Source organism: Thrips palmi, unplaced genomic scaffold (genome assembly GCF_012932325.1).
Source record: "Thrips palmi isolate BJ-2018 unplaced genomic scaffold, TpBJ-2018v1 HiC_scaffold_4, whole genome shotgun sequence".
Classification (NCBI taxonomy): Eukaryota; Metazoa; Arthropoda; class Insecta; order Thysanoptera; family Thripidae; genus Thrips; species Thrips palmi.
Genome location: NW_023144631.1, coordinates 3,351,122 through 3,378,637, shown reverse-complemented (window position 1 = coordinate 3,378,637; position 27,516 = coordinate 3,351,122). Strand labels below are relative to the sequence as shown.

The 27,516-nt window shown below is 62.9% G+C and overlaps 1 protein-coding gene across 4 annotated transcripts in view; it reads left to right on the top strand.

Annotated features, from left to right (window-relative positions):
- LOC117649420 (sodium-independent sulfate anion transporter-like) overlaps positions 1–27,516 on the top strand; it is a 43,204-nt gene that overhangs the window by 2,524 nt on the left and 13,164 nt on the right. For 2 of the 4 annotated variants that reach the window (XM_034392205.1, XM_034392202.1), the window contains exons 2-3: positions 27,063–27,240; positions 27,314–27,509. In XM_034392205.1, coding sequence (XP_034248096.1) covers positions 27,063–27,240; positions 27,314–27,509 — 374 coding nt within the window. Of the gene's footprint in view, positions 1–7,891; positions 8,001–27,043; positions 27,241–27,313; positions 27,510–27,516 lie in introns of those variants that run through there. The other 2 variants (XM_034392204.1, XM_034392203.1) reach the window with 2 other exon arrangements.

Sequence of the window (27,516 nt, the reverse complement as noted above, 5' to 3'; positions counted from 1 at the left end):
CTCGGTTATGACTTTCGCCGCTCCGGTGAGTTCCCCCGACAGGTACACGGTGGACTTGCCAGAAGACCGGTGGAGGCGGTCAAAACCCCGGACGCGTTTTGGGCTACAGAGTCGCTAAACAGGACTCGAACCTAGCTTGTGACCCCTCCAATGGATTGCTCTCCGAACGAGGAATCCATTGGTGGGGTCACACGTTCGGTTCGAGTCATGTCTGCCTGCAGCGACGCATCGAGAGTCGGTGGCGCCGATGTTCTGGCCCACTGTGTGACAGGTACAGAGTAGGGTCACCTCGAGCTATTTCAAATGCTTTCCACAAAGTTTCTTTTTCTTTCTTTTTTTTAAAGAACAGACACAGCATATGAGCGGCCTGGGATGTCGGCTTTAACTAAAGCTACCAACCGTCCCCTCCCGCCTCGTCCGCAGACCCGGGTCCGTCCGCCCCACCCCCACCCCGCGCGGCCCGCGCGGTCACCCAAAAACAGGTGCCAAATTACTCGGCAAAGAAAAGGGCGGCTGGAAACTTGTTCTTGCGCGGGCAGTGTTTATTCGGGGAGAAGAAGGAGTAGAAGGCCCAGCCCAAGGTTGCGAGTGCCTCCGCCTCTCTAGATGTAGTGGCGGCTATCTCCGGCCGCACAAGAAGGCGAGGCTGGGCGAGGCGGGGCGAGGCCCTGCAGCGAATATCGCATTCTCGTCCCTTTTCGCGTTTCGCGGCGCCTCACTGGAGAGACTCCAGCGGCGTCCCCAGCCGCCTCCATTGTGCGGGGCGGGCCTCCAGCAGTGCTGCGATCTGCGTGAGTATTGGCCAAATTTCCCCCGGGACGGCGAGGCTGCCGCCGCGGTGCCGCGGTGTCACCGAGCGGGGTACCGCCGCCAGGCCGCCACCGCCACCGGGATGGCCTCGACGCGTCGCCGTGCTCGCCGTGCTCGCCGTGCCCTCGGCTATTCAATCAGCAATGCGCTGCCGTTTCCACCGACGTCGCCGACCTGGTCTCTCTCTCTCTCTCTCTCTCTCTCTCTCTCTCTCTCTCTCTCTCTCACACACACTCGAGGCGTTGCGCCAGCGTGCGAGAGAGACAGAGCCCACGAATCAAGTGCTGCCTCTTGGCAGCCCCTCTGCGCCGAGACGCCGCCGCCGTGATCCGCGGCGAGGTTACCGCCTCAATGGCGATCCCCCGGGACTGCCGGGGACGGGGCCGACCTGCCTGTCCGTCTGTGAGGCTGTCGGCCGCCGCGGTGCGAGCGTCACGGTGAAGACCGGCGCAGGAGGCCGAAACTCCAGAGACGCGGTTTCAGCTCCAGAGTCGCTTAACAGGACTCGAACCGAACCGAACGAGTGGCCCCACCAATGGATTTCTCGTTCGGAGAGCAATCCATTGGTGGGGTCACACGTTCAGTTCGGTTCGAGTCCTGTTAAGCGACTGTGGAGCTCAAAACGCGACTAGAGTTTTGGCCTCCTGCGCCGGTCTTCTGGTCCACTGTGCGTTCCGCAGCAGCGCGGAGCAGTAACGGCGGCCTTGTTCTCGCCCCTTGCTGCGGGCGGGGCTGGTGGGGCTGGCGGGGCTGGCGGGGCTGGCGGGGCTGGTGGGCACGTGGAACGGAGGCGGCCCGCCCAGATCAGGCAGTATTGGCAAACAGATGTATGCGCATATAAATAAAGATACGCCTTGCTGATTATGTCGATAAGGAGCAGGGAGCAGCCCTTCCTTGCGTTTGACGTGCGCCCTCCGTCCTCCGCCCCGACAAGAAGAGCCAGTGGAGCGAGCCCCACCGCCCGGGGCGCCAACCGCCAGCCCGCCCGGCCCGTCAGATGTAGTCGGCCGGAACGCGCCGGGCCAAGGCAGGGCGTCAGGGCGAAACGAAAGGTCGGAGGTCCCGGAGGTCCCCGGGCCGGTTCGGCAGGAAAAAAAGTGACGAGAGGGAGGCGAACCCCACGCCCCACGCCCGAGGCGCTGTCCCAACGATTCGAACCCCTGTGTCCTGTATCCCTTGAGCCGACTTGGCGGGGTCGAGACACGTCTCACGGCCCCACAAGAAGATTCATGCAAGTCGCGTGAGCCTGGCCGTGCGGCCGGCCTCACCTCTGGTGTTCGCTGGACGCTGGGTCGCAGACGAAGCCGGAACGGAACAGAAGAGCAGCACGTCAGTAAGTCCAAGTCCGTATCCACAACACCGTAAGTCCCGCGCGGCACTCGCGGCAGGCACTTCTTGTCGCGCACGCGCACTGCGGTGTGTCCGCCAGGCCGTCGGCCAGGCCGTCCGCCAGTACGGCGTGCTGCAGCACGCGGTGCGCGCTGGCGGCAGGGCCGGACGGTGGCCGCGGAGGGGCGGGAGGCGCCCGGACGAGCGGTGCGGACGCGGCGCCAGCAGCAGGCACACTAGTTGAACCGGAGCCGCCGAGCCGCCAGAGCCGAGCCAGGGCCGAGGGCCCGGCCCACCCTACGTTGTGCACTCTGGGGGAGGGGAGGGGGAGGCTGCGGAGGAAGGGAGGGACGGAAGCGCTCCGCCAGCTCCGCACCGCGGCCAAGATGGCGTGCCGCACGGCGTCCGCGCCGTCCTGGCAAAGGGCGTTGTCGGCGACCCCGAGCGTGCACGTGCCGCCAGAGCGCGCCAGAGCCGCCGTCTCTCTGTCTGTCGACGTCACAACTTTCCATTACAAAATGTCTTGTTCTGAATAATGAACCACCTTGACCCCCTCGCTTCCTGCCGGACGGACGACTGACGTGTTGGCTCGCCTGCCACGCCATCGCCATCACCGTGGCATCACGCCGACGAGGCCTGGCGTGGCGGGCCTGGCGGCCGCGGGGCAGCGCGCCAGCCGCACGTTCCCTGCTCCAGCCTGTTCCAGCGCGCTGGCGTCAGCGTCAGCGCCACCGAGGCGCGCGCGGTGCTAAAAGCTTTCTCAATGCGGCCACGCCGTAACGCCCCGCCGTGTCGCCCGTCGCATTAAGTTTGGAACGGCCTGGTGCGACGCCCGCACCGTGTCCTCGTGTGTGTCCACGTGCAGGCGCCCTTTCTTTCACCCTCCCACTTGGCCTGCGCAGTGTAGCGTACCCGCGTGCGCCCCGCCCCCCCGCCCCGCCCCGCCCCGCCCCGCCCTTTGCCGCCGCGTCGACCTGGCCGACCTGCTTCGCCCTTTCCCAGTACGGTGTAAAGCCACCTCCCAATCAGTCTGAATGGTCTCCACGCAGCCCACACCCTGGCCCCCTCGGTACACACACACACACACACACACACACCGCATCAATTGGCCTTCGCCGGGCCAACACGAGCCCCCGGCCGGCCGGACGCCCCGACGCCCCGGCGGCCCCCAAGGACTCCCTGCCGGCCTGCTCGGAGGCGGCCGGAGCACGCGTGCACGCGGCGCACGCAACCTTGCACGCAACCCCCCGGCCTGCAGCAGTCTTGCGGTACAAAAAGGGGTGCACGAGGATGGGCTGCCCGGCTGGCCTATCGACCGCCTAGGCTGGGCCAGGCTAGGCCAGGCCTAGTAAACCTTCCGTCCAGTGGCGCTGCCCCCCGGCCGGAGCCCCTCCGGCCAAAGTGTCCACCTGTCGGATTCCCTTCACGCTGCCTGCCCGACTGCCCGGCTGCCAGCTCGGCCTGGCCGCCAGACTGGCCGCCTCGTGTTCCCCCTGCCTGTCCATATCTCTCGCAGGCAGCCTCTGTCTGTCCGCCCCGTCCGACCGCAGCGACTTTCGCGTGGAGTCGCGTCTGCTAGTGTGGTGGCGTGCTGGCCCCGCGCCCTAGCAAGCAGCCTCCCTCCAACTGACCCTAATTCCAATGCTGCAGACCGATTCCGAGAGTCGTTTCCGTCGCTCTGTCTCCATCGCACCTTCACGGGACGCCGCCCTTGAGCGCGAGAGAGACAGAGCGACGGAAACGACTCTGCGAATCAGACTACCAGTGTACCGGGGCCGAGGCTGGGGCGCTGCAGACCGTAGGACTCTAACTGGCTCGAAAGCCGCCTACTGCCTGCAACTCCGACCGCGGCGCTGCGACGCTGCGACACCGGAAGAGAGGTTCAACTGGGAGTCGGCTAGACGTGCGACACCTTGTCAAAGCGGCGAAACTGGGTCGCCGCGTGCGCTCCGGCGCCCCGGCGCCCCGGCGCCCCGGCCCGGCCAAGCCCAGCAAGGTGGCGCCGTTTCCAACTCTACAGCGATGCAAATTCCCGGGCGCTGCGGCGACCCAGGACGGCGCGGCTGCAAGAGGCACTCCCAATAATACGGGAGTAAATCTGTAGAGCGAGTCCTCACATCGCCGCTCTGTTGGCCGAGAGATGAAAGTCGGGTATTCCCTACTGCAGGGGATCCGGCGATCGACTCCCAACTTCCGAAATATTTCGACTGGCTCTGCTACGGAGGCAGTACGGACAGGCCAACAGCGCCGAGCTGTCTGCGCCAGGCCCGCACGTGTGGGGTTCAACTCCCAAGCGGTAGGTCTACTCATCCACCCCGAGCAAGGGTAGGACAAGAGAGAAACATTCGCACTATTTAGGCCGCACTTGCCCTACGTTTGGATCCAAAGTGCACGTGCGTGGCACGCTACTTGCTGGTGTGGCGCGGCCCACAGCTTTCCGGTGCGTTCTCCGCGCGACGTCTCCAAGGCGGCCAAGGCGCGCCGTGCCGTCGCCGCCGTGGCGCCAACACGGCCGACTACCTGCTGGCGCCCAGTGCGCCGCAAGCCGCAAGCACTGGCCGCAAACTTTGCTTGTTAAGCCCGTATTTAACTGACAGCGAGTTGGCGCTTACTTGGCGGCGCCCTGCACCATCAGCCCACCGCATCGTGCGCGCCGCCCCGCCCCGCCCCGCCCCGCCCCACTTATGGCGAGAGATTGCGGGCCGTGTATGGCTCCGCCCGGCCCCGCCGCCCGCATAGTACACGCCAATGCCCGTAACTTTAACGGCTCGTTCCGATCCCGCTGCCTCCCGCTCGGGGCGACGGCGAAGGCGCACAGTGGGCCAGAAGACCAGTGGAGGCGGCCAAAACTCTGAACGCGTTTTGAGCTCCAGAGTCGCTAAATAGGCCTCGAACCGAACGTGTGACCCCACCAATGGATTGCTCTGCGAACGAGGAATCCATTGGTGGGGTCACACGCTCGGTTCGAGTCCTGTTCAGCGACTCTGGAGCTCAAAACACGTCTAGAGTTTTGGCCGCCTCCACCGGTCTTCTGGCCCACTGTGAGGCGGCCTGCTTGCTCTACCCTGGCGCTGCCGAAACGCCGCGGCCCGCTCGGCCAGGTCGTCGTCGTCGTCGGCAAGCAGCGGGACTTTTCTTTGATCAGCGCGACCGGCGTTTCCTTTGACTGCCGCCGAGGCACAACAACGAGGCCTAACTTTTCCTGCTTAAGTCATCAAACCTTGAAAATCAGAGCGTCTCGGGGGCGGGGCACGGCCAGGCCCGGCAGAGGGAGCCCCGCCGGGGGTGCCGCGTCGCGCTGGGCCACTTTTAAGCCATCGTCGAGTTTGAAGGCCGCCCCGCCGCCGTGACGGGGTGGGACAGGACAGGCCCGACAGGCCACAGGCGCCGCCCGGCCGCCCCGGTACAGCTACAGCACGCCATCGTCTTGCGGCGGGCAGCGCCGGGGGAGGCGGGGGAAGCGGAGGGGCCTGCCTGGGGGAGCGCCGGTCCGGAGGGCACACCGCGTGCAGCGTGTACGCCAAGGGGCGGACGAGGCGGCGAGGCGATGCGCCGAATAATTTAAGAACCATAAAACTCGGGGAACGCTGCGCCACCGGCGGGGCGGGGCGGGGCCGTGCGGGAGCGGTGGGTTGCAGCAGGAACCTCTGGCGGCAGGGCGGCGACCGCAACAGGGGCGAGCGTGGGCGAGGCCGTGGTGGGCGAGGCCGTGGACGTCAAGTCCCTGCACTTGGCCGTGTGCTGACGGCTCGACCGCTACTTTGTCTGGCGTTTCAGTGGTCCCGAGGCCCGGGATTCCCCGCCACGCCACGCCACGCCACGTCCGTGTCACCCGTCAGGACAAGGCGAGGCCGTCACGTTGAAATTGCAATGAGTTGGTTCGAGTCCATTTTGAATGAGGGTCGAAGTTGGCGGGCGACACGGATGTCGGCTTCCCCGTCGAGGGCCCCGTCGAGAGACCTCCAGCGAGGCGCGACGTGTCGGCGTCAGCTGCTGGAAAAGTGGACAACTAACTGATCCTCTTTTAAAGCTGCTTATCTGCTTACCTGGCGCCTAGCCTGGCTCTCTCGCTGCCTGCTCACGCTACTTCGCCGCGCCGGCTGGGGCTGGCTGCCTTGGGCTGGCTGCCTGGGGCGGCCCCCTTCCGACTTCAACTGCCGAGCGAAGCTCGTCGTTCGTCTCCGCCGTCGTCGCCTTTACGACCGCCATCAAAATAACAAAATAATACACGCGTTTACGAGTTCATCTGCTGTACGTAGTACACTGTAGTACACGCAGCGGGCCGCGCGCCACGGCCGCGGAGCCTTGAGCGTGACGACCGTGGAGCGAGGAGACTTGATGACGGACGGAGTGTAGCAAATCCGCTGGGACCGATGGGGAGGCGCGGTAAGGGAGCGCGAAGCGCGGAGCGCCGAGCGCCCGGCGGCGAGCGCGTGGGCCGTCCCGCTGCGCGTGCGTGCCCGCCGGGTTGCCTATCCCCCTCACCGCAGGCGCTTCGCGCGTCACTCGGGCCGTGGCGTGGCGGGGCGTGGCGGGGCGTGGCGGGGCGCAAAGCCGCGGGGCGCCCGTTTAGACGGGGTGGCCAATGGGCGGAATCGGCCATCAACGCCCCTCCCTCCACGACGGCCTGCCTGCCGGCCTGCCACACAGCGCGGTGCGATAGCGCTATCGTGCGTCAGAAGACTGATTCCGCACAGTCGGCGTTACTCTGTCACGCCGGCACGGGGCGCCTCATGAGTGCGAGAGAGAGAGAGAGAGAGAGAGAGAGAGAGAGACCTCCCATTCGGAACCAGCGTCCACGGCGAGGAGACGGCGTGGTGGCCGTGACGAGTGTCCGGGACATATATGCAATCGGCGGCCGGCGTCGCGGCAGCGTGACAGACAGCGTCGGCGACAGCGCGACAGCCCGGCCCGATAGGACTACGCCGGCCGGCCGCTGGGGGAGAATCCACCTTGGCGGCGGAGACTTGATTGGGGCGTGTGAGCCACGTGCGCGTGGGGGGCGAGTGCGTCACTGCCGGCCGGCGGGGCGGCGGGGCGCGCGAAAGGCCTGGCCCGCACCTCGCCCGGGCAGCCGGCCTGACACACTGCCTGAACGCCTTGCTCGCTCCATTCAACGCGTTTTGAGCTCCAGAGTCGCTAAATGGGTCTCGAACGGAACGTGTGACGCCACCGGTGGATTGCTCTCCGAACTAGGAGTCCATTGGTGGGGTCACACGTTCGGTTCGAGTCCTGTTTCGCGACTCTGGAGCGAAAACACGTCTAGAATTTTGGCCGCCTCACCGGTCTTCTGGCCCACTGTGCGGCAGCCCCGGCGTTTCGCGAACTGGTAAAGGACGACAGTGGAGGCCCCTAATGGTCTGCGCCGGACGCGTGCGTCACGTCACGGACGCACGTGCACGCGTCGGCGCGTCGTGCCCGGCACACTGGCACACGTGTGGCGTGGCGATAGCGCAGTCCTCGGCGCCCACGCTTGCGTCCTCAGGTGTCACCCGCTTGTACCGTGCGCGCTGGTGTAGGTGTGTGAGTGAGCGAGAGAGAGAGAGAGAAGGGCGGGAGGCTGTGATCACCTGTGCCGCAGTTGATTGTGCAGACGCACGCGACAGCCATTAATTGAAGGCCCTGATGGTACGCGCGCCTGCATGCCTAGCGAAAGCCGGGTGGTGGGAGGGGGGAAAAGGTGGGGGGGCGACTGCCAGGCCCGCCGCCGAGTGGTTCTATTATGAATACGTCTTTGTCGCGAGGTGAGCTGCTCGCGCGCCCTAGCCGTCGCTGCGACTCGTCACTTGCTGTGGACGCCACACCGACAGGCTCTTCGAGGGGCCCGTGGAAAGGCACACCGCCAAGAGGCACGCCGAGAGGTAAGGCAAGGCGCCGCCCCCATCGCCGCCCCCATCGCCGCCCCCGTCGCCGCCTCCACCGCCGCCCCCAAGTACCGCCCCAAATTCGTCCTCCTTAATTCCGTGGCGTTTTACGGTGCAGAATCGAGGCGGCGAGAGGTGGTGCCGCTGGGCTCGGTGGTTTGGCCCGGCCGGCTGACTCCTCGGTCTGGCCTCTCGGTCTGGCTGCTCGGTCTGGCTGCTTGCCTGGGACCGAGTCGGCCGTGATTTTGTGATTGTGTGTGCAGCCCGGCCGCTGTTCGCAGGGCTAATGCGGGGCTGGCGAGGCTGGCAGGCGCGCTGCTCGGTGGCTACAGCAGTGGTGAAAAGACACGCCCTTTCCTAACCCCCACCCCCTCCCCCTTCCGGGCGAGAAAAGCGAGAAATGGAGAGCAGTGATGCAGCCTAATTGCGCTTTGGGGAGGGAAGAGGGATTATTTACACAGCATGCGCCCGCAGAGAGAGAGAGAGAGAGAGAGAGAGAGAGAGAGAGAGAGAGAGCGGGAGGAAGACGAAGGGATAAGAGGGCCGTAACAAGGGTGCGACGGAGAGGCCCGGGCCTGTGCGGGAGAGAGAGAGAGAGAAAGGGCACGCCATTCAGAAATAAGGGGTTAGGAGGGACGCTGTTTGAAATTCCACTTAAAATATTTGAGAGTCCCCGAGCAACAGCAAAGTGAGTATCCCTTTAACACCGGCCGCGGGGAAGTGGGTCACGCCGGACTCGCCGCGCCTGCTGGCTTTGCGTGCGGTACACCAGTGGTAACCAGACACCGTGGTTAAACCATTCCTAAACCATTGGTCAACCCTTGGTAAACCCGGGTAAACCATTGGAAAGCCAGAGGTAATCCTGTGGTAAAGACGTAAACCGGGCTGCCCGGAGAGGTTGTCTATCGACAGACCAGAATCCGAGTGTTGTTGAGATAAAAATGTCATACTTCAACCACCTAAGTGTTGCCATAAAATTTTCGTATCTTCATCGTGGTTTCTCTAAGCGTCTTAACGAGATCCTGGGTGTGTTTGCGGCGTTGCTGGGTTGCTGGGTACGAACCTGCGGTGTGAGCTAATTTGCATGTCGTGCTGCTGCCGCGCGGCGCGTTGCTGCCCGGACACCGTGCGACAACACAGTCGCCCCACGCATGCAGGCCCGCAGGCCACGCAAGCCGAGACACAAGCTGGAAATGGGATTCCCAGCCGGCTGGCTCGGCTGGCTCGGCTGGCTCTGCCCACTGCGATATCCATCACGGGGCAATTCGCGAGATTATGTTTTGGATAATTCAGCGCCACGCACCAGTGCCTCGCCGCTCTGTCTCTCTCGCGCCTTTGCGGCGGTGCGGAACGCCCCACGGGTGCGAGGGAGACAGCGTCCGGCGCGCCGCACCGCACGCCGGCGAACGCTTTAGCTTCTCGTGACTAGGCACGGCCGGCCCGCCGCCCGCCGGGCGTGGGAGTCGTCGTCGTCGGGCTCTGTACACTGAGAGTCGTTTTCGTCGCTCTGCCTCTCTCGCACCTACACGGCACGCCCCCTGAGTGCGAGAGAGACAGAGCGACGAAAACGGCTGTGCTGCGTGGCGCGTGGGCGCTGCGTGCTTCGCGCTTGCGAGGGTCCGGAGGGGCCGCCCAGCGCCGCCCCGCCCCGCCCCGCCCCGCCTCGTCATTTCGTCCCTCGATGCCCACGATCCAGACAACCACCGCCGCGGCGCGCCGGCCCAGGGCTCGTCCATTTTTGCTGAGGCGGTCGCTTCCTTCTGCGAAGGCAGCCACCAAATCAGATCAGGGCGCTGCGAGCAACAAGCGGCACGGCCCAGGCCTGGCCACGCCCGGCCTGGCACACCTGCTGGAGGGCCGAGGGGGAGGGGGAGGGGGCGGCCCCCTGCTTGTTAGCCCCAGGCGCGGAGGCGCTGGAAACTTCCGCAGGTAATTGCATGATCTGTCCGGAAAAGCGGGGAAAGCCAGGCGTCTGCTGCCTGCAGTGCCCGCTGCTCGCCCCGGCCAAGGCCCCGGCCGGGCCCGGCCACCACCATCCTGGCCCAGATGGAGGACGGCCGCACCGCCTAGTGACGGCTCGTTGTGATGAAGCGGTTAGCCGGATTGGGCGACGTGCCTCCCCCCTCCCCCTTTCCGCCTCTCTCTGTGGGGAAACAATTATGAATTACGCGCACTTTGTGGAAAATGCTGCTTGATAGCGAGTGGCGCAGCCGGCCGGAAGAATCCGAGCCGGAGGCCGAGGCTGGCTGCCTGGGTGGAGTAGCGGTGGCGGGGTACGGTGTGCCGTGCAAGGAGACACCAAAAGACGCACGTGGCCTGGCCCTGTTCCCGGTGTTCTTGGTGTTCTTGGGACTTGCCGGGTTGTCTTTGTAATTGAGAGGCTGTGCGCTGCGGGGCGGGGCGGGGCGGAGCGGGGAGGTCACGGAGCAGCCCCGACGACTGATACCCGAGCGGGACCCCGCGGCGGCCCGATGTCACAACTAAGACAAACACGAGCACGCCCTCGCCCGCCCTCGCCACACTCGCACACACTTGCAATCACTCACCGACTTCCTCTTCCTCTTTCTCTCTCTCTCTCTCTCTCTCTCTCTCTCTCTCTCTCTCTCTCTCTCTCTCTCTCTCTCTCTCTCTCGCTCGCTCACACTCGCTGAGTGAGCGCCAAGGCGCGGCCTGACGAATCCCTGCTCGTCGGGCGCCGCGGCGCCGCCTGCCCGGCCAGGCATGTGAACTGATTATGCTGATACGGGCGCTGGCTGGCGGGACCAGGGGGCCGCTAAACCCTAAACCCGAACCCGCGGCAGAACTTGCTCCGTTGAATACGCAATTCGCGGAGGGCGTCCTTCCTTCGGCCCTTCCTTCAGCCCTTCATCGCCGGGAAAGACGCGAGCATTAGGGCACTTGCTTCAATTATACCGGCACCTGCCGAGCCTCGGTGCCGTCTCCCTCGCTCCTTCACGGGGCGCCCCATGAGTGCGAGAGAGACGGAGCGGTGAGAGCAGAGCCCGGTCCGGACGGGGCGGTGCACGGCTCAGGGAGATGAGAGGCCGGCTCTCCGGGAAAACAGAAATCCCACTATACACGACACACAGCCCTGGCGTCGCCTGTCTGGCCTAATCTCTCGACACGGCCAAGGATCTCCCGTTTTTCATTTCGTCTTTCCTGAGCGAGGGGTGCCGGAGGTGCGGTGCACTGAGAAAACCTTACAAACTATTTTGGACCTTAAGTAGTTTGTATAACAAAGTATTTTGAGCACACGTAAGCTTACAAAGAAAATACTTCGTAATTTACGAACTATTTCTTCGTATAACAAAGTATTTTAGTTTGTTATATGTATGCTCAAAATATTTCGTAAGGTTTTAAGAGTGTGTCTTCAGGCACGTACACTCAACAAGCAAAGAGGGAGGGTAACGAAAAGGCGAAAACTGACGCAGAATAAATCGATGGCTGGCGCCATTTTTAATGGGTCGCCAATTCCAAAACGTTATGCCCAGTGACAAAACAAAAATGGATGAGGTCGTGACTTATCGACGTTGACTGATCGAGGCGTTGTGTTCCGGTGTATAGACTCAAGGAGAGAGGGCGTGACCTGCGGAGAACTGAAGCGTTAACCACGCTTGAAGCCAAGCCTAGCGGCAGACCGAGAGTCGCTTTCGTCGCTCTGTCTCTCTCGCACTCATGGGGCGTCGCGCATGGGTGCGAGAGAGACAGAGCGACGAAAACGACCGACTCTCGGAATCAGTCTGCCAGCGCCACGCTTGAAAGGCGTAAAAGTCCGCTTCAGTTCTACCAGTGAAAGACACACGACAGGGCCCCGTCAATCAGGCCCACGAATCAGCGCTCCCCTCCCCTCTTCCCCCTGCCCGCCCCTGCCCCTGCTCCCGGGACCACCGTGTATAGTGGCAGGCCTCATCAATATGCATGCCGCGGCCCGGCTTTGGCGACAAACGTGATCGAGCGAGCGGGATTATGTGTGCCCAGGGCAGCCCGGGGCGGGGCGGGGCGGGCCCCTGCAGGCCAGGCCGGGCAGGGCCGGGGCGCCTTGGACCCGGCAACCTGGCCGGGAGCGGTCGGAGCCGGCACTCCGATTGGCTCAGGATCGGCTGGCTACCTTGCAGAGCCGAGCATAGTGCCACCCAACCCACCGAGCGACACGGACACAGATCGGCCTAAACAGACACACACACACACACACACACACACACACACCTCTGCTCAGCTCATGCGGCACTCCATGATGCATGTTGTGGCTGCGTCCACACCGGCCTGCTCCGCTGCGTTGTATGTGTAGGTGTGTATATGTGTGTGTGTGTGTCTGTGTGTGTGTGCAGCCTAATGCGGGGCCGGGTACCACGCCGACCGTGACTCTGTCGCGGTGTCACGCGGCGCACCTGAGAGGAGAGTGGAGAGAGAGAGAGAGAGAGAGAGAGAGAGAGAGAGAGAGAGAGAGAGAGAGACGTCCAAAGTGCGTGACGTCACGCCGCCTTGAACGACGCGTGACAGCGCCGCCACCTGCGGCCGGCGAAGGGAGAGGGGGGGGGGAGGGCGTGGAGAAGGGAGAGAAAAAGAGGGGAGGGGGGTCTGTATCGAAGTAAACCCGAACAAACAAGCTGAAAAACTCTTGTAAAGAGTAATAAAAAATACGAGGCGGGGGAAAAATGACGGGCGCTGCCGTCAAAATGAAAGTGACGTGCATTTGTTTCGAGGGTGGCTGGCTCGCCTCTGGCGTACGCACACGTGTGCCTCGTTCGTGGCCGTTTTCTAGATCCATACTTTCAGGTGCTTTTATTTTTGGTCTGAAACAAATGTAACAGTTTTAACTATTTAGTTAACACCACCATGAAAACCGATTTAATATTTTTGAATTTTTGAGTACAACTTGTGGCATTTAAAAAAAAACGAAAGACAGTTGGAAAGGTTTAATTCGTTGAGTTCGTAAAATGCTTTCATTTGGTGGATTGAGGGACGGGCAGGCACGCTGCCTCCGGGTCGCGGCACGTGTGGTGCTGGTGAGCCTGGCGGGGCGGTAACCAGTCGCCCGGAATAACGTGATTACAAAATGGGCGGCTCATCCTGTTACGAGTTGGACGTGCCGCAATTTGGAAAACACGTAAGGCCACTCTCTCTTGAGCAAAAGTTAGTTAGCCGACGTACTCTTCCGAGCGCCGCCCCGCCCCGCCTGGCCCCGCCGCCTCCACGCGAATCAAGTCAGGTGAACCTTGACTTTCAGCGCTGCTCCTTCGTGCGAGCCTCGCGTCTCAAGTTGGCTCCGTTGCTCTGTGCCTGCGCCTCGCGTCGATCGCCGCCAAGTGCGTGTTGGCGTGCGCGTGAGGGCCCGCCCCCGGCCCGCCCCCGGCCCCCCGGCCCGCCCCCGGCCCGCCCCCGGCCCGCCCCCGGCCCGCCCCCCCCCCGCCCACCTGGTGGTGCATCTGCAGCTGCCCGGCTTCAGATGGGGGTGGGTCCAGCGCGGCTGGGCCTTTACAATGGGGTCGTCCCGGGCCACAATGGGGGGTCCGCTTTGCAACCCCATTGTCCACGATGAAGCGCGGGGCGGCACGGCGCGACGCGGGGCCAGTGGACAAACCTACACAAACTACTTTACACGCGCTCTGTGTGTGTAATGTGTGTATGGGACTGTGCTGGTGTGTGTGTGCGTCCCGGTGTGTGTCGATACACGTCTCGTGTTTGCCATGGCACTGCGATACAGCACACATTCATCTTGTTGTGTTTACACGCCATGATTAGTTGTTGCTGCGCGTTGTACCGATGACGTCAATCGGGTCCTGGCCGGCGTCATGTAGTGCGGGGAGTCGACCTAACCTAACCTAACCTAACCGTTGCAACGGTTGCTTCCCCGGAGCCGGCTGGAGGCACACGTGAGGACCCCGCGAGGCTCCCCTTTGCTACACCCCGCCATGCCGAATGTGCCATAAATGTTGTAGACCGCGAACTCCCACCTGAGACCTTTTACCCCTCTCTCAAAAAGGCTTCCCTGATCCCCGGGGTACCTGCGGCCCCTACCGCCCCAGCACATGATGGCGCTCGGCGTGGCGGGTATGGGAGCGATGCCTCCGCGACGTATACCACTCCGGCTCGGCCCGCCGCGTTCCCACCGTGGGGCCACCGAGCCCCGGGCCCCGCTTGGGGCCCCGGCCTGCCATCGCCGCGTCGCCACCTATTTAATGAAGTTTTCTCCTCGGAGAGCTCGGCAGCGCTGCCCGTCCCAGCCCGTCCCGGCCCGGGCTTCACAGCAGGGCTGCTGTCAGTCGCTGTTTATTCTGGTTCCTCTCCCTTTAAAGTTTTCGATGGCTCCCTCGCCGCCACCGGCCGGACGGGGCCCAGGGCGGCCCGGGGCGGCCGATGACGTCACGGCGTGGACGCCTCGACCAGGCAGTGACGCAAGCGAGGCGCGGGCCCTGCGGCCCTGCCCTGCCGCTCACAGCGGGCCGGATTCAATTGGACTCCTGAGACGTCCGGCCGTACACTGAGAGAACCTTCTTGTGAGCTGTAACCCTCGCACCCCTGCAGTCAGCTGTAACCAGGCCTCCCCCCCCCCCTCTTTTCCCCCTGACCACGGATCGGTGGGCACGGCGTCGGCGGCCCGGCCTGCCCTCCCGCAGACTCCGCAGCGCCGCTGCTCCGTCATCCAATTATCGGTTTGCAGTGTTGTGAGTTTGAGCCCTGGGCAAGCCCTGGGCAAGCCCAGGGTGAGACGCGATGGGTCGCCTTTCCTTTTCCATCCGTTTTCCTTCTTTTCTCGCGGTCGAGGCGCCCGGGGCCCAGCGAGGTGTCTGCGGTCCGCCGCGGAGATGCCGCCAATAACAACATCCGCTGGGCGCCTCGCGGGCTCGCGCCTCGCGGTGGCCGCTCCGCCGCACAGTGGGCCACAAGACCGGTGGAGGCGGCCAAAACTCTAGACGCGTTTTGAGCTCCGAGGTCGCTAAACAGGACTCGAACCGAGCATGCGTGACCCAACCAAAGGATTGCTCTCCGAACAAGGAATCCATTGGTGGGGTCACCCGCTCGGTTCGAGTCCTGCTTAGCGACTCTGGAGCTCAAAACGCGTCCATACCGTATAGAATTTTGGCCGCCTCCACCGGTCCTCTGGCCCACTGTGCGCCGCGGGCCCACCCCGGCCCACCCCGGCCCACCCTGGTCCGCGCGTTTGCGGTTTGAATTAGCCCTTCGCTGATCGCCGGCCGGCTCACGCCATTAAAACTTCCCTTATTGAATGAGGGAGGAGGCGCGAGGAGTGCCCAGAGAGAGAGAGAGAGAGAGAGAGAGAGAGAGAGAGAGAGAGAGGAGAGAGAGAGAGAGACGAAAGTGGAGAAAATGAGTTATTGTGCGGCCACTTCCGCCTTTTCCCCCTCCCTCTGAGCACTCGAGAGCGAGGAGGAAGCGGGATGTGGCTGTGGCGGTGCTTGTCAGCCTCGCCGCCTCTCCGTTGTCGTGAAGGTGGCGCGTGGCGTGGCGTCCGCTCGGCAAGGCGTTCTGCAGTCAGTCGCCCCGCCCCGCCCCGCCCCGCCCCGCCCCGCCCCGCCCCGCGCCGCTCGCGGAAAGTGGGTGGTGGGTGGCGACTGATTTGGCAGCAGGAGGTCGGCCCGAGGGTCGGCCGGCCGGCCTGACAGGTGACAGCCCAATCGCTCAGCCGGAGTGGGGGCTGGGCGGGGCTGGCCGGGAAAAAAGGGTGAAATAATAAGAAAGGGGAGCAAACGGGCTGCCAAACAGAGCCGGGTAAATACGAGAAGCGCCGCCGCGCCGTGCGGCCTTTCGGCCGTTGCCTTTCGGCCATTAGCAAGCAGGCCACGCCGTGTCTCGCCTCCATGGCTTCGACCTGCCGGGATTGCGGGCTCTGCCCGACCTGTCTTCCGACCGGAGTCCTGCTCTTTTCGCCCGACGAATTAGCGGCCGACTGGCGGGGGCAGCGGCTCGGTGCGGAGCCTCGGGCCCGGGGCCTGGCCGCCTGGCCGGCTGGCCGAACCCATAGGCAAACTCAATCCAAGCCAACCTAACCTAACTAGCGCGGCAGCGGCGGCAGCCCGGGCCAAACTAACCTGGCCGAGCCCTGCCCGCGTAGTGTGTAGGGGCGCGCGGGCCGCGCGAGCCGCCCCGCCTTTCCTGTCAGGAGTGAGTGGGGTGCCGTGACACGGCCAAGCTCGGCGAAGTGGGTAAAGTGGGCGCGACAGGCGGCGGCCGGAATCGTCGTCGTCACTGCAGTGGGCGATAGTGGGCCGGGGGTAATACAGGACCACCTTTATGGCGGGGCGGGTTGGGGTGGGGCGGGGCGGGGCGGGGCGGCCGACGATTTACGCCGAGGCCAAATTGAGCGGCGGTGACAGAAAACAAGCGGAGTACAAAGTGGCCTCGTCCTCGCTCGCCACTGCACGGCCAGCCAGGAGACTCATTCCGAGGGCGCTCTGTCCCTCTCGCACTCGCGGGGCGTCCCGTCGTAGGGGTGCGAGAGAGACAGGGCGCGGAGGCGCGGTTCGGAATCAAACAGGGATTTCCGCGGCAGGGCGGTGGTGGACTCTCGTGTCGGCGGGGCCGGTCACGCGACGACAGCGCGGGCACTTCTTGTGCGCGGCGCGATACCAGCCCCGCCTGGCTTGCAGTGGCGTGCCGCGCCGCCGTTCGTGACGCGATGAAAATTTCACGGTCGCGCTGAGAGACCCAGCGTGTGTCCCGTGTCCACCTGCGGGCAGTAGTGGGCGTGTGCGAGGGAGGGGGCGTGCGCGGCGTGCGTTAGTACACGTGTGGGGCTCGCGTGTCGGCCGTGGCGGCAATGCCCGGCTGCGGTCGGGGAGGGGGCGGGGGGCTGCCCGAGGGAAAGGGGTGTGGTGTTGGCGCATTGGCGGTCGCTGGCTGGCTGCCTTTCTGATCATCCCCAGCCGCGGGCCATTCAATGGCTAATGCAGCAGTGTGTTTCTGAGGGAGCGGAGTGGAGTGGAGGCCATGCCGGTTATTGGGCTTAGGCAGCCCAGCCGAGCCCATCCCGGCCCGAGGCAAGCGGAGGCAGGCGCTCCGGCCGGAAGGGCGAGCGGCACCGCTGCGGCTCTCACTGGCTCGGCGTTCGCGGCGTTCTCGGCTTCTGCCCCAAGTTGCCAAGTCCATCAGCACCCCGGGCCGCGGCCCGCCCGCCCGTGCACGGCTCAATGCGAGCCTTTGATGATCGCGCCGCTGCCCCCTTTGTGAGAGGGCGCCCAAGTTTCCGGTGTGTGGTGCGGCGTGTTCGCGCGCTGCAACAACAAGTAGGGGCGCGCGCTGCCCGGGCCGGAGCTTCGCGGCCGCGGCCTCCATCGAGGGGGCGGGCTGCGTGGCCGTGGTTTGGCGGTGACGCATTTCGCTCCACTGGAAGGACGCGCGTCCGCAGCGACCCTCCACCGCACAGCGCGCAGAGCGTGTTGCAAACGCCGCTGCAAAGCGTGCTTCTCGAATCGCATTTCGCGGTCCGCGGGTCCCACTGCGGTTGCACCATGCTTACCAAGCCTTTCTCTGCAACCACGCCTGCTGCCTGCAGCCTTTGGTCTGGCTGCATCGCTGTCCGGCTGCCCGGCCGTCGCTTTCATGTCCCCTCGGCGATAGGCCACCGCGCCACCGCGCCCAGATACCGGGATACCGGCGTGGATACCGCGCATACCGCGGACCGTCGCGCCGGCCTCGCTGGCTGGGCCTCGCAGGGCCTCGCCGGCTGCACCGTGTGGGGGCCCCAGGCGCCATCCAGCGCCCCCTTCGCAGAGGAGCAATAATATACTCTCTTTTTAATATAATATCGTGAACGTTTCTCGATGCGCGTCTCCGGCTCCAGTCAGGCATCCATCACTCCGGCTCGCTCCGGCGCCGCGACCCCGCCTCGCTCGGTCTGCCTTATGGCCTCGATGCCGTAGCTCTGTAGCAAAGACGCTGCGCACCGATATAGCCACCGCGCTGTATAAAACAGGCTGACTGCGACCCTCCCCACGTCGCGCCACGCCACGCCGCGCCACGCCGCGCCAGAGACGGCCTTTATCCTTCGATATTCCTGGAATAGCAACACAAAGGCGCAGCGCAGGCAGGAGTGATTAAATTTCTTGTCCTCCTTGTTGTCCCCCAGCGGCCCGCTCGGCTCGCTCGGCCCGCTCGGCCCGCTCGCCCTCCACGGGCCTGTCCTGCCCGATAAGCGGCGCCGAAGCGGCCCAATTCGATTCACTGCCAATCTTCTTCTCGCTGCCGCCTGCTGCGGGCCACCGCACCACCGCCCCGCCAACGCCGCCGCCACCACCACCACCCAATAGCACCACGCGCAAATAACGAGTGTGCCCTCAAATCCATCACATTTGCGCAGCGGCCGGGGCGGCCCCCGGTGGAAAAGGTCACCAGCAGCCCTCGCTAGTGCCTCCAGCCTCTGGTGCTCCAGCAGCAGGCCGAGCAGGCCCCCATGCACGCTCTCGCGTGGCTCTTCAGCAGCGGAGCAATCCTCTTTGGGACACTTGAGTCTTCTTTTTATAAGCTTTTTTTTTCTGCTGCGCAGTAGTGCTTCGACAGTGTTTTTTTCCAACGTCTACAGCTTTGCGTCGTCGACTGCGCTGCCTGCCACTGCTAGCACTGCCACGAACAAAGCTGAAGCCGATCGGCACTGCTCGCTCACTCCCACACGTCGCTCACACACACACAGACACACACACAGACACACACACACACACACACACAGACTGCGCTCATACGCACACACACACCACTCACACACGTGTGTGATTGCATTGACAACCCGTCTGGAAGTGATAACGCGGCCATCAGTCTTCGGAAGGAAATACGTTCTCCGGGAAAGGGGGGGGGGGGGGAAGCGCACACAGTGGGACGAGGAAGGTGTTACTCTGCCGCAGCGGATAGTCCACAACTGCACGCACACACACACACGTCACACACACACACACACACACACACACACGCGCGCGCGCGCGCACACACACACTCACACACTCACACGCTCACACGCAAAGTGCAGCAAGGCGCCAGTCCTGTTGTACTCAGCATTAGCTGGCAAAGGGGCCCCTCATGCAGACAAGCGCGCACAGGGGGCTGCGGGGCGTCCTCGGCGCGGAGATTAAGTGCAGCCCCACGCCCTCTCTCTCTCTCTCTCTCTCTCTCTCTCTCTCTCTCTCTCACACACACACACACACACACACACACATCGCAATGGAGAGGGGAGGCATCGCTGTATCGGCGGCAGGGCGGCCGAGTCACGGGAATTCGGGGCCGCAGAATCGCCGAGCCAACTTTCCTGCAGACTGAGAGTCGTCTTCGGCGCTCCGTCTCGCGCGCACCTATCGGGCACGCCCCACGAGTGCGAGAGAGACAGAGCGACCAAGACGACTCTCAGTCTGCTGCTCCGCCGAAAGGCTGAGGCTGAGCCGGAGGAGCCTGCGGCTGATCCAGCGAGGAGCGACCCGCACCATTCGGAAAGTCTTGCAAAGCGGGGGCTGCGGGGGCCCACGCGCGAGGCCGCGAGGGGCGGCAAAGCAAAACGCGCCCGCGCTTGCCTTTTTCTTTTCGGTTTTACTGACGCGGGCCCGAGAGCCACCACATCACAGGCAGACCGGGCAGACCGCACACGGGCGGCGCGGACTCATTCCGAACGCCGCGCTGTCTCTCTCGCACCCGTGCACTGGGTGCACGTGTTCGGCCCCGGCCTCGCCCCGGCCTCCACCCGCATCGGACACGCGTCGGCCTGGCCCGGCCCGGCCCGGCCCCTCTTGCTGCACTCTGGCCGTCGCGATGCTTTCAAAGAGTTGCCGAGCCTCCATAACGAAGGGCACTGGGGCTGGCCGGGGCTGGCCGGGGCTCCCCTCCCCCCGATGGGCTCTCCGAATTGAAATGCTAATCCTCGGTCCCGGTCCTCGTCCACTTTCTCTCGGCCGAGGGTCAAAAGGTAGCTGCGCGCTGCGGCGTCCGTCCCGCCCCCCGCACTCTGCCTGCAGACTGAGAGTCGCTTTCGTCGCTCTGTCTCTCTCGCACCCACGACAGCGCCCCACGGGTGCGAGGGAGACAGAGCGACGAAAGCGACTCTCGGAAGCAGTCTGCTGCCCGGCCCGCTTGGCTCGGCCTCCGCCCTTTTCTGTTTTTCCTCGTTTTGTTTTCGCTGCCTGCGTGGAGAAGTGCTCCCTCCTCACTGCGGCCCTCTTTAATCCGTCGCTACAGTGTCGCGCACAATGGCCAGCACGGCCGGCACGGCCGACATGCTGGCTGGACGGCAACGAGGGGCGACAGGGCGGCAGCGTGCGGCAGCCAGCACGGTGGGCCAGAAGGCCGGTGGAGGCGGCCCAAATTCTAAACGCTTTTTGAGCTCCAGAGTCGCTAAACGGCACTCGAACCGAGCGTGTAACCCCACCAGCGGATTCCTCGTTCGGAGAGCAATCCATTGGTGGGGTCACACGTCCCGTTCGAGTTCCAGTTCTCTGGAGCTCAAAACGCGTCCGGGGCTTCGCCCGCCCCCACCGGCCCTCTGGCCCACCGTGCGTCGAGGATCGTGCGTCACCCATCGGCCTCGCTCGGACGGCCGCTTTATTTTATTCACCGCTCTGCTCCTTTCCCTCTCCGCCACTTACAAAATTTACTATAGATGCGTTCAATAAATCCCTCGCGCTTTTTGTTGTTGTTGCTGTTGCTCCTGCTGCTGCTGCTGGCTGTTTGCCCTTTTTGTTTTCACACAAAACGCCGCGGACAAAAAGCTGCTTTCATGCGCATTCGCCCAAAGCACAATGAAAGCCAAAATACCACCTAGGTACACAACGCACCGAAAGCGGCTAACGGTCCCTGCCTGTGGCTCACCGGACGGAGTTGAAAGAAAAGTGGACGGATTTTGAAATGTATGAAAACGTTAACTGGTCTCTCTCAGCAGAGTGCACTCTTCATTTATTACGGTGGAAGGCTGCACTACCAGTTCGGTGAAAACATTTTCTCCGTACAGACGAAATACGTCAAAATGTCTGTAAGGTACTACAGTGGAATTTTCAAAGGTACGTTATAAAGTCAGCTATGCACCACCATAGCATAGAGAATTTCGACCATAGTATAGAGAATCTTCACTATGCGACTTTTACAGTGTGCACCTTGCAGTGCCGTGCCGCCCCTCCCACATTAGCTATCTGTGTTTGCCGGCCCAGATCGCACGCACTAGCCCCGGGCCAGCGGTAGCCACGGCAAGGCCAGCGGCCCCAGCCATTGGTTTCCCTTTCAAGCAGGGGACGCGACGGGGGGAGTCCTCTCCTGAGACTCGCATTTGGGAATCGTCAGAAAGATAGTCTTTATCGTATGATTTCTAAGATTTCAGCACCGCATACACTGAGACTGAGAATGAAAGAGGCATGATCACGACTTAAATTTTTGGCGAGGTACTCTGTATCGACCAAAAATGGTTTCCTTACCCAAATTTGAGTGATTAAATACTCTCTGGTCATAGAGGTACCTCTCATATACCGCTCATATATCAGCTGATACTCCCTTCATCACCCAAATTTGGGTGAGAAAGGTTTCCTCGTCCAAAATTATGGGTATTGATCAAGACTTCTTCATTCTCAATGTGCGAACTGTGCTTCGGCCCTCAAAAGTCAAATCGTTAACGCAAACTCGAAGGCAGACGAGCAGCCTGCCAACAAGCTGGGCCACCAACATCCGATGCCACGAGGAAGCTGAAAAGCGAAACCGCGCCACTGAAAAATTATTCAGTTGCCAACTTGTGGCTTTTCAAGTAGTATACACAGCAGCACCACCACGCTTTGCTCTTGCAAGTGTTTCCTTAACCGTAGCGAAACGGGGATGAAAAGTAACTAACAGTGCTTTTGTTGTTCTTGGATTCGGGAAACGTTTGAGCCCCGCGTGTGTGCGGATGGATTTCCCTTAGGCTTAACGCCGCTCCGCGGGCCGCGGGCCGCGGGCACCTGTGTGTTCAGATAAGGCTTGGCAGTGCGGAGAGCGCGGCGCGGGACGCTGCGCTGCAGTCCGGCCTCCTTGGCGACATCGCGGACGCACTCACGGCCTGCTCCTTGCGCAGGGACGGTGGACGGCCGCGGCCGGGTCCCCAAAGGGGCCCCAAAACCCGGGGCCCCCGACGATGGTCCTTGGCGGTTCCCTTCGGTCGAGTCCCGTTAAAGGGACCGGAGAAAAGCATCATGGCCCCCGCGGGCTCGGGGGGGGCCCCAAAGTGAGTAAGCCGAAAGGGTGATCATGGTGTTTTTACCCTCAGCCACTGTGGGCTCCTACAAGCTTTCGGTTCAAGTCCGTAAGCGAAAAGTGGGCTTAAAATACTAGGCGTCGCCTTTAGGCTCTTGGACTGGGCCCAAAGCGAAAGACGCAAAGTGTGTCGGATTGTTTTTACCCTTAGGTCGAAACTTGACGCGCTCAAAGCGAGTCTGCGGTCAAGCCTTCCGATACAGGGCATGAAAGAGTAGGGTCTTAAAAATACTAGGGCGTCGAGGGAGGCCTTTTACGGCAACTAGATTGGACGCAGTGGCCGCCCAAAGTCAGCAAAATCAGCAAATTTCCGAGATTCGACCACTTTTTGACCAACTTGGTCGGAAAATCGTTGCGGTCAAAGCCGAAATCGATGCGGTCAACGCCTTCCCGATACAGGGCATGAAAGAGGAGGTCTTAAGAACACTAGGGCGTTGAGGGAGGCCTTTTACGGCAACTAGATTGGACACAGTAGCCGCCCAAAGTCAGCAAAATCAGCAAATTTCCGAGATTCGACCACTTTTTGACCAACTTGGTCGGAAAATCGTTGCGGTCAAAGCCAAAATCGATGCGGTCAACGCCTTCCCGATACAGGGCATGAAAGAGGATGGTCTTAAGAACACTAGGGCGTTGAGGGAGGCCTTTTACGGCAACTAGATTGGACACAGTAGCCGCCCAAAGTCAGCAAAATCAGCAAATTTCCGAGATTCGACCACTTTTTGACCAACTTGGTCGGAAAATCGTTGCGGTCAAAGCCGAAATCGATGCGGTCAACGCCTTCCCGATACAGGGCATGAAAGAGGAGGGTCTTAAGAACACTAGGGCGTTGAGGGAGGCCTTTTACGGCAACTAGATTGGACACAGTAGCCGCCCAAAGTCAGCAAAATCAGCAAATTTCCGAGATTCGACCACTTTTTGACCAACTTGGTCGGAAAATCGTTGCGGTCAAAGCCGAAATCGATGCGGTCAACGCCTTCCCGATACAGGGCATGAAAGAGGATGGTCTTAAGAACACTAGGGCGTTGAGGGAGGCCTTTTACGGCAACTAGATTGGACACAGTAGCCGCCCAAAGTCAGCAAAATCAGCAAATTTCCGAGATTCGACCACTTTTTGACCAACTTGGTCGGAAAATCGTTGCGGTCAAAGCCAAAATCGATGCGGTCAACGCCTTCCCGATACAGGGCATGAAAGAGTAGGGTCTTAAGAATACTAAGGCGTCGAGGGAGGCCGCTGCCCGCTACTAATCGGACGCAGTGGCCGCCCAAATTCAGCGAAAACGGCTACTTTCGGAGAGTCAATCACTTCTCGACCAACTTTGTGGCGTTATTGGTCCCAAACCAGAAGGCCCTGACAGACTTTTCTGCCTGTCTGCCCTGGCTAGGCCGAGCCTGGCCTGGCCGCCTCCGCCGGTCGTCTGGCCCACTGTGCGTGCCCGGGGGCGACGACGGCGGCGTGCCTGCGGCCAGGTGACGTGCGGTCCGGCACCGCCCCGGCGGCGGGGCTCCAGCCACGGAAAGTTGGCATCTTGTTAGGAAGACCCGGAGCTTATCTGGGACGTGATAACGAGAGCGTGAAGCAGCTCAGCCGAGAGCGAGGGGCGCGACGAGACGCGACGCGCGGTGACTTGGAGCGACACTTCCCGCCCGGCGCCGCCCCGCGCCGCCCCGCCACTCCGGTACTTTGCGCTTCTTTACTTTCACGGCAAAACATGATCCTTATTTTTTGTTTGGCGCCGTCCTCACGGGTCGACGGCTCGCCGCTCCTCGTAGACCTTCCTCCCCCTTCCTCCCCCTGCCGCTCGGCGTCGTGCCGCTCGGCGTCGGGGCGCGGAAGGGGCGGGGGGCGTTGCGCTGTGCGAATACAAAAAGTCGGCCGCGCTGCCGATTCGGCGCTCGAGGTAATTAGAGTTGTTTTTAATTAATTTGACCTTTCTAATCATTCTCACCTCAGCCTCACGGCGCGGCCGAGTCCTGCGAGCCCCACTGCCGCTCCGCTCCGTCTTATCTGCGGGCTGACCTCGAGTCCAGGTCCTAGGGGCGGCCCGGACCTAATCCTGCGCCCGGCCGCCCCAACGGTGCCTCGCCGCTCTGTCTCCCTCGCACTCGCACGGCGTCCCGCAGGGTGCGAGAGAGACAGAACGGCGTGACGAAAAGTCCTGCTGGTTTTCCGGCGGACGCGCGCGGCAAACAGTGGCGGTCCTTATTGCAACCGTTGGGCCGTCTGCTCGGCTGGCTCGGCTCTGCGCGCTTCGCTTCACCAGCCTCGCTATCCCCGCTGACGTCAGATCGAAATCAATAACAGCGGTCGCGGCGCGTCCGATCGTCCGATTCCAACTGCAATGTGGCTGCGCTTTAATTGCAATATGCGTTCGGCGCCGCGGGCCCGTTCCACTCGCGTGCTTTTCGATTACGAGGACAGAGAGATGAGAGAGGGGGGCAAAGAAGGGGGAGGGAGGAGAGAGAGAGAGAGAGAGAGAGAGAGAGAGAGAGAGGAGTGAGTGAGTGAGTGAGTGAGTGAGTGAGTGAGTGAGTGAGTGAGTGAGTGAGAGAGAGAGAGAGAGAGAGAGAGAGAGAGAGAGAGAGAGAGAGAGAAGGTGGCGGCAAAAGGGCCGCACGGCGCGGCCTTTTCATTTGGAAGCGACTCCGGCGGACTCCGACAGATCGAAACGAACCGTCTGCCTCGCCTCTCCTCTCCGCTGCTCCACAACTTACTCCCTGTTTGCAGTGGCCCGTCTGACCGCCTGCCGCAAGCTGCCGCTCTGTCTCTCGCAGTCATGTCGCGTCCCGTGTAGGTGCGAAAGAGACAGAGCGACGAAAACGACCCTCGGAATCAGTCCGCTGCCCGGCCGACGCGCTCGTTGGGCTTCTCCTTGTCCAGCGCACTGCTGCCTCTGGAGCCTCCCTCGCGCCGCGCTGGAGAACACGAAGAACACCACCGGCAAGGCGGGCAGTGCGTTCCGCGCGCGCCGCCGTTCGGCTGGCCGCTGCCGCACTGAGCGTTCGCCCAACTTCCAGTGGCGGCCCGTGGTGTTTTCATCAGCAGCCTGATTCCGGGAGTCGTATTCGTCGCTCTGTCTCCATCGCTCTCATGCGGCGTCCCGCATAGGTGCGAGAGAGACAGCGACGAAGACGATTATTCTCGAAATGAGGCTGCCCTGGAATCGCTCCGCTCGGCCAGGCCAGGCGCCACGCGCTGCTCCGTCGCTGGGCCTCCACTCTCTGCCGCCTCTGCCACTCTGACCTTCCCGACCCGACGCAACCGGCCCGCTGCGCCCGCTGCGGCTTGTTCGGTTTGTTTCGGGGTCATCGAAGCGCCTCGCCTCGCCGCCTCGCCGCCCGGCTCGCGCGCCCGTTTCACAACTCCTTGGCGGGCGGAAAGTTCGGAACCGTCACTCTGGGCGGCCCGGCCCGATCCGCCGCCTTCGCCCCGGACCCACCCCACCGCACCCCACCGGACCCATCAGCCCAGCCCCGCCCCTCACCCGGGGGAGCCACGCTGCGTGTGGAGAGCGAGAGCAATCGCGTGAATATTTAAAGGAACGCGTGTCATTCCGAAAAATTCGATCCAAATGGGAGGGAGAGAGAAAGAGGAGGGAGGGGCAGAGAGAGACGCGTGTACAGTGTACACAACCCGCTCACAGAACGACACGCCGAGCGGGACCGGCACCAGAGGCTGCACCGCACCGACCCGCAAGTAGCAGAAGAGGGTCGGCCCGGGAGTACAGTGGCTGTAGCAGCTGGCTGCCAGCCCCGCCAGTCCCGCCAGCTGTCAGGCTGGGCAGGTGTAATCCCGTTCAGCAACAAAGTGGCCCAGCGCCTGCCACGCGGGGATTACCTCGGTGCATGGCACACGCACACACACGCACACACAGACAGAAACACACACACGTTGCGGAGGCCGCAAGGAGGCGCCCCCTGCAGGGGCCCTGCTGCACAACGACACCGCCGAGTCCGTCCGGGCCGTCCTGCCTGCATCATTCAGCCTCCTGCCGGTCCAGCCTCGGGCCGGCTCGCCAGCCCCCTTGGCTTACTTCGGCTGCCCCGGCCCGTTGGTCACGTCACCGCGGCCCTGACAGCCACGCAGCCCCAGTGGGACGCAGAGTGCAGGCGGCCGCGACGTCATGGCGACGTCGACGCGCGCAGCGCACGCCGCGGGGCGGGGCGGGGCGGGGCGGGGCGGGGCGACCGCAGCAAAGTTGGGCTCGGATTTCGGGAGCTCCTCCGAGAGCTCCTTGGAGAGGTCGCGGGGAGTCGAGTGAAACAACCGGCGACGTTTGCGGCTTTGGAGCCCCAGCTCCATCTCCAGCTCCAGAGCGCCCGGAGGCAGGGCGGGGCGGGGCAGGGCGTCAACGCGCTCGCACCCTCAAGATAAAGTGAACTTGATTTCGGGTTGTACCGCCGCCAGAACAACCCAAGTTCGAATGCGCTCTGGTTCTGCTCTGAGTGAAGCATGTAGCCCGTTTTCGTTTTTTAACACTAGCTATATCAAATTGCTTCATCCATCGGACGTTTCCATGTACTATTCTTTTTCGTTTCTTTCCCTCCCTTTTTTTGTCTGTCCGTTGTCGCGTTTCACATTCTGGCCCCCGCTCTCCATGGCTTCCCGCGGGACGCGCTATCATCGCAGGATATCGGTTTCATTATTCATTCGATTCATTCACTCGTTTTACACTACACGGAGAGATAGACACACGCGCCGCAAACGGACCGGCCGAGAAGATAACCCGCACGCCCAGCCCCTCTGTTGCCGCCAGTCGTTTTCGTCGCTCTGTCTCTCTCGCACTCACTGGGAGCCTAGTGCGAGAGAGACAGAGCGACGAAAACGACTCTCGTTGCAGGCCTGGCCTCGGCGCGCAGGATATCTCACGCGCAGCGACTACGCCGCCTCCTCCGCCGACGGGTGCCCCTGGTGACGTGGCTGCCGTCGTACTCGGCGGAGTATGTCGTCGCCGACCTGGTGGCGGGGGTCACCCTGGGCCTCACCCTGCTGCCCCAGAGCATCGCCTACGCCCAGCTCGCCGGCGTCAGCCCGAGGGTGAGTCCGTCGCACTGTCTCTCTCGCGCTACCCGCATTTTGGATTCTTATCACTCCGCTGTCCTCACCCCAGTTCGGCCTCTACTCGGCCTTCACGGGCGGCATCGTCTACATGCTGCTGGGCACCATCAAGGAGGTGACGATCGGCCCCACGTCGCTCATGGCCATCGTCACCTTCCAGTTCACCCGGGAGCTCAACATCCACTTCGTGATCCTGCTCACCTTCCTCACCGGCCTGGTCCAGCTCATCATGGGCGTGCTGCGGCTCGGTGAGTC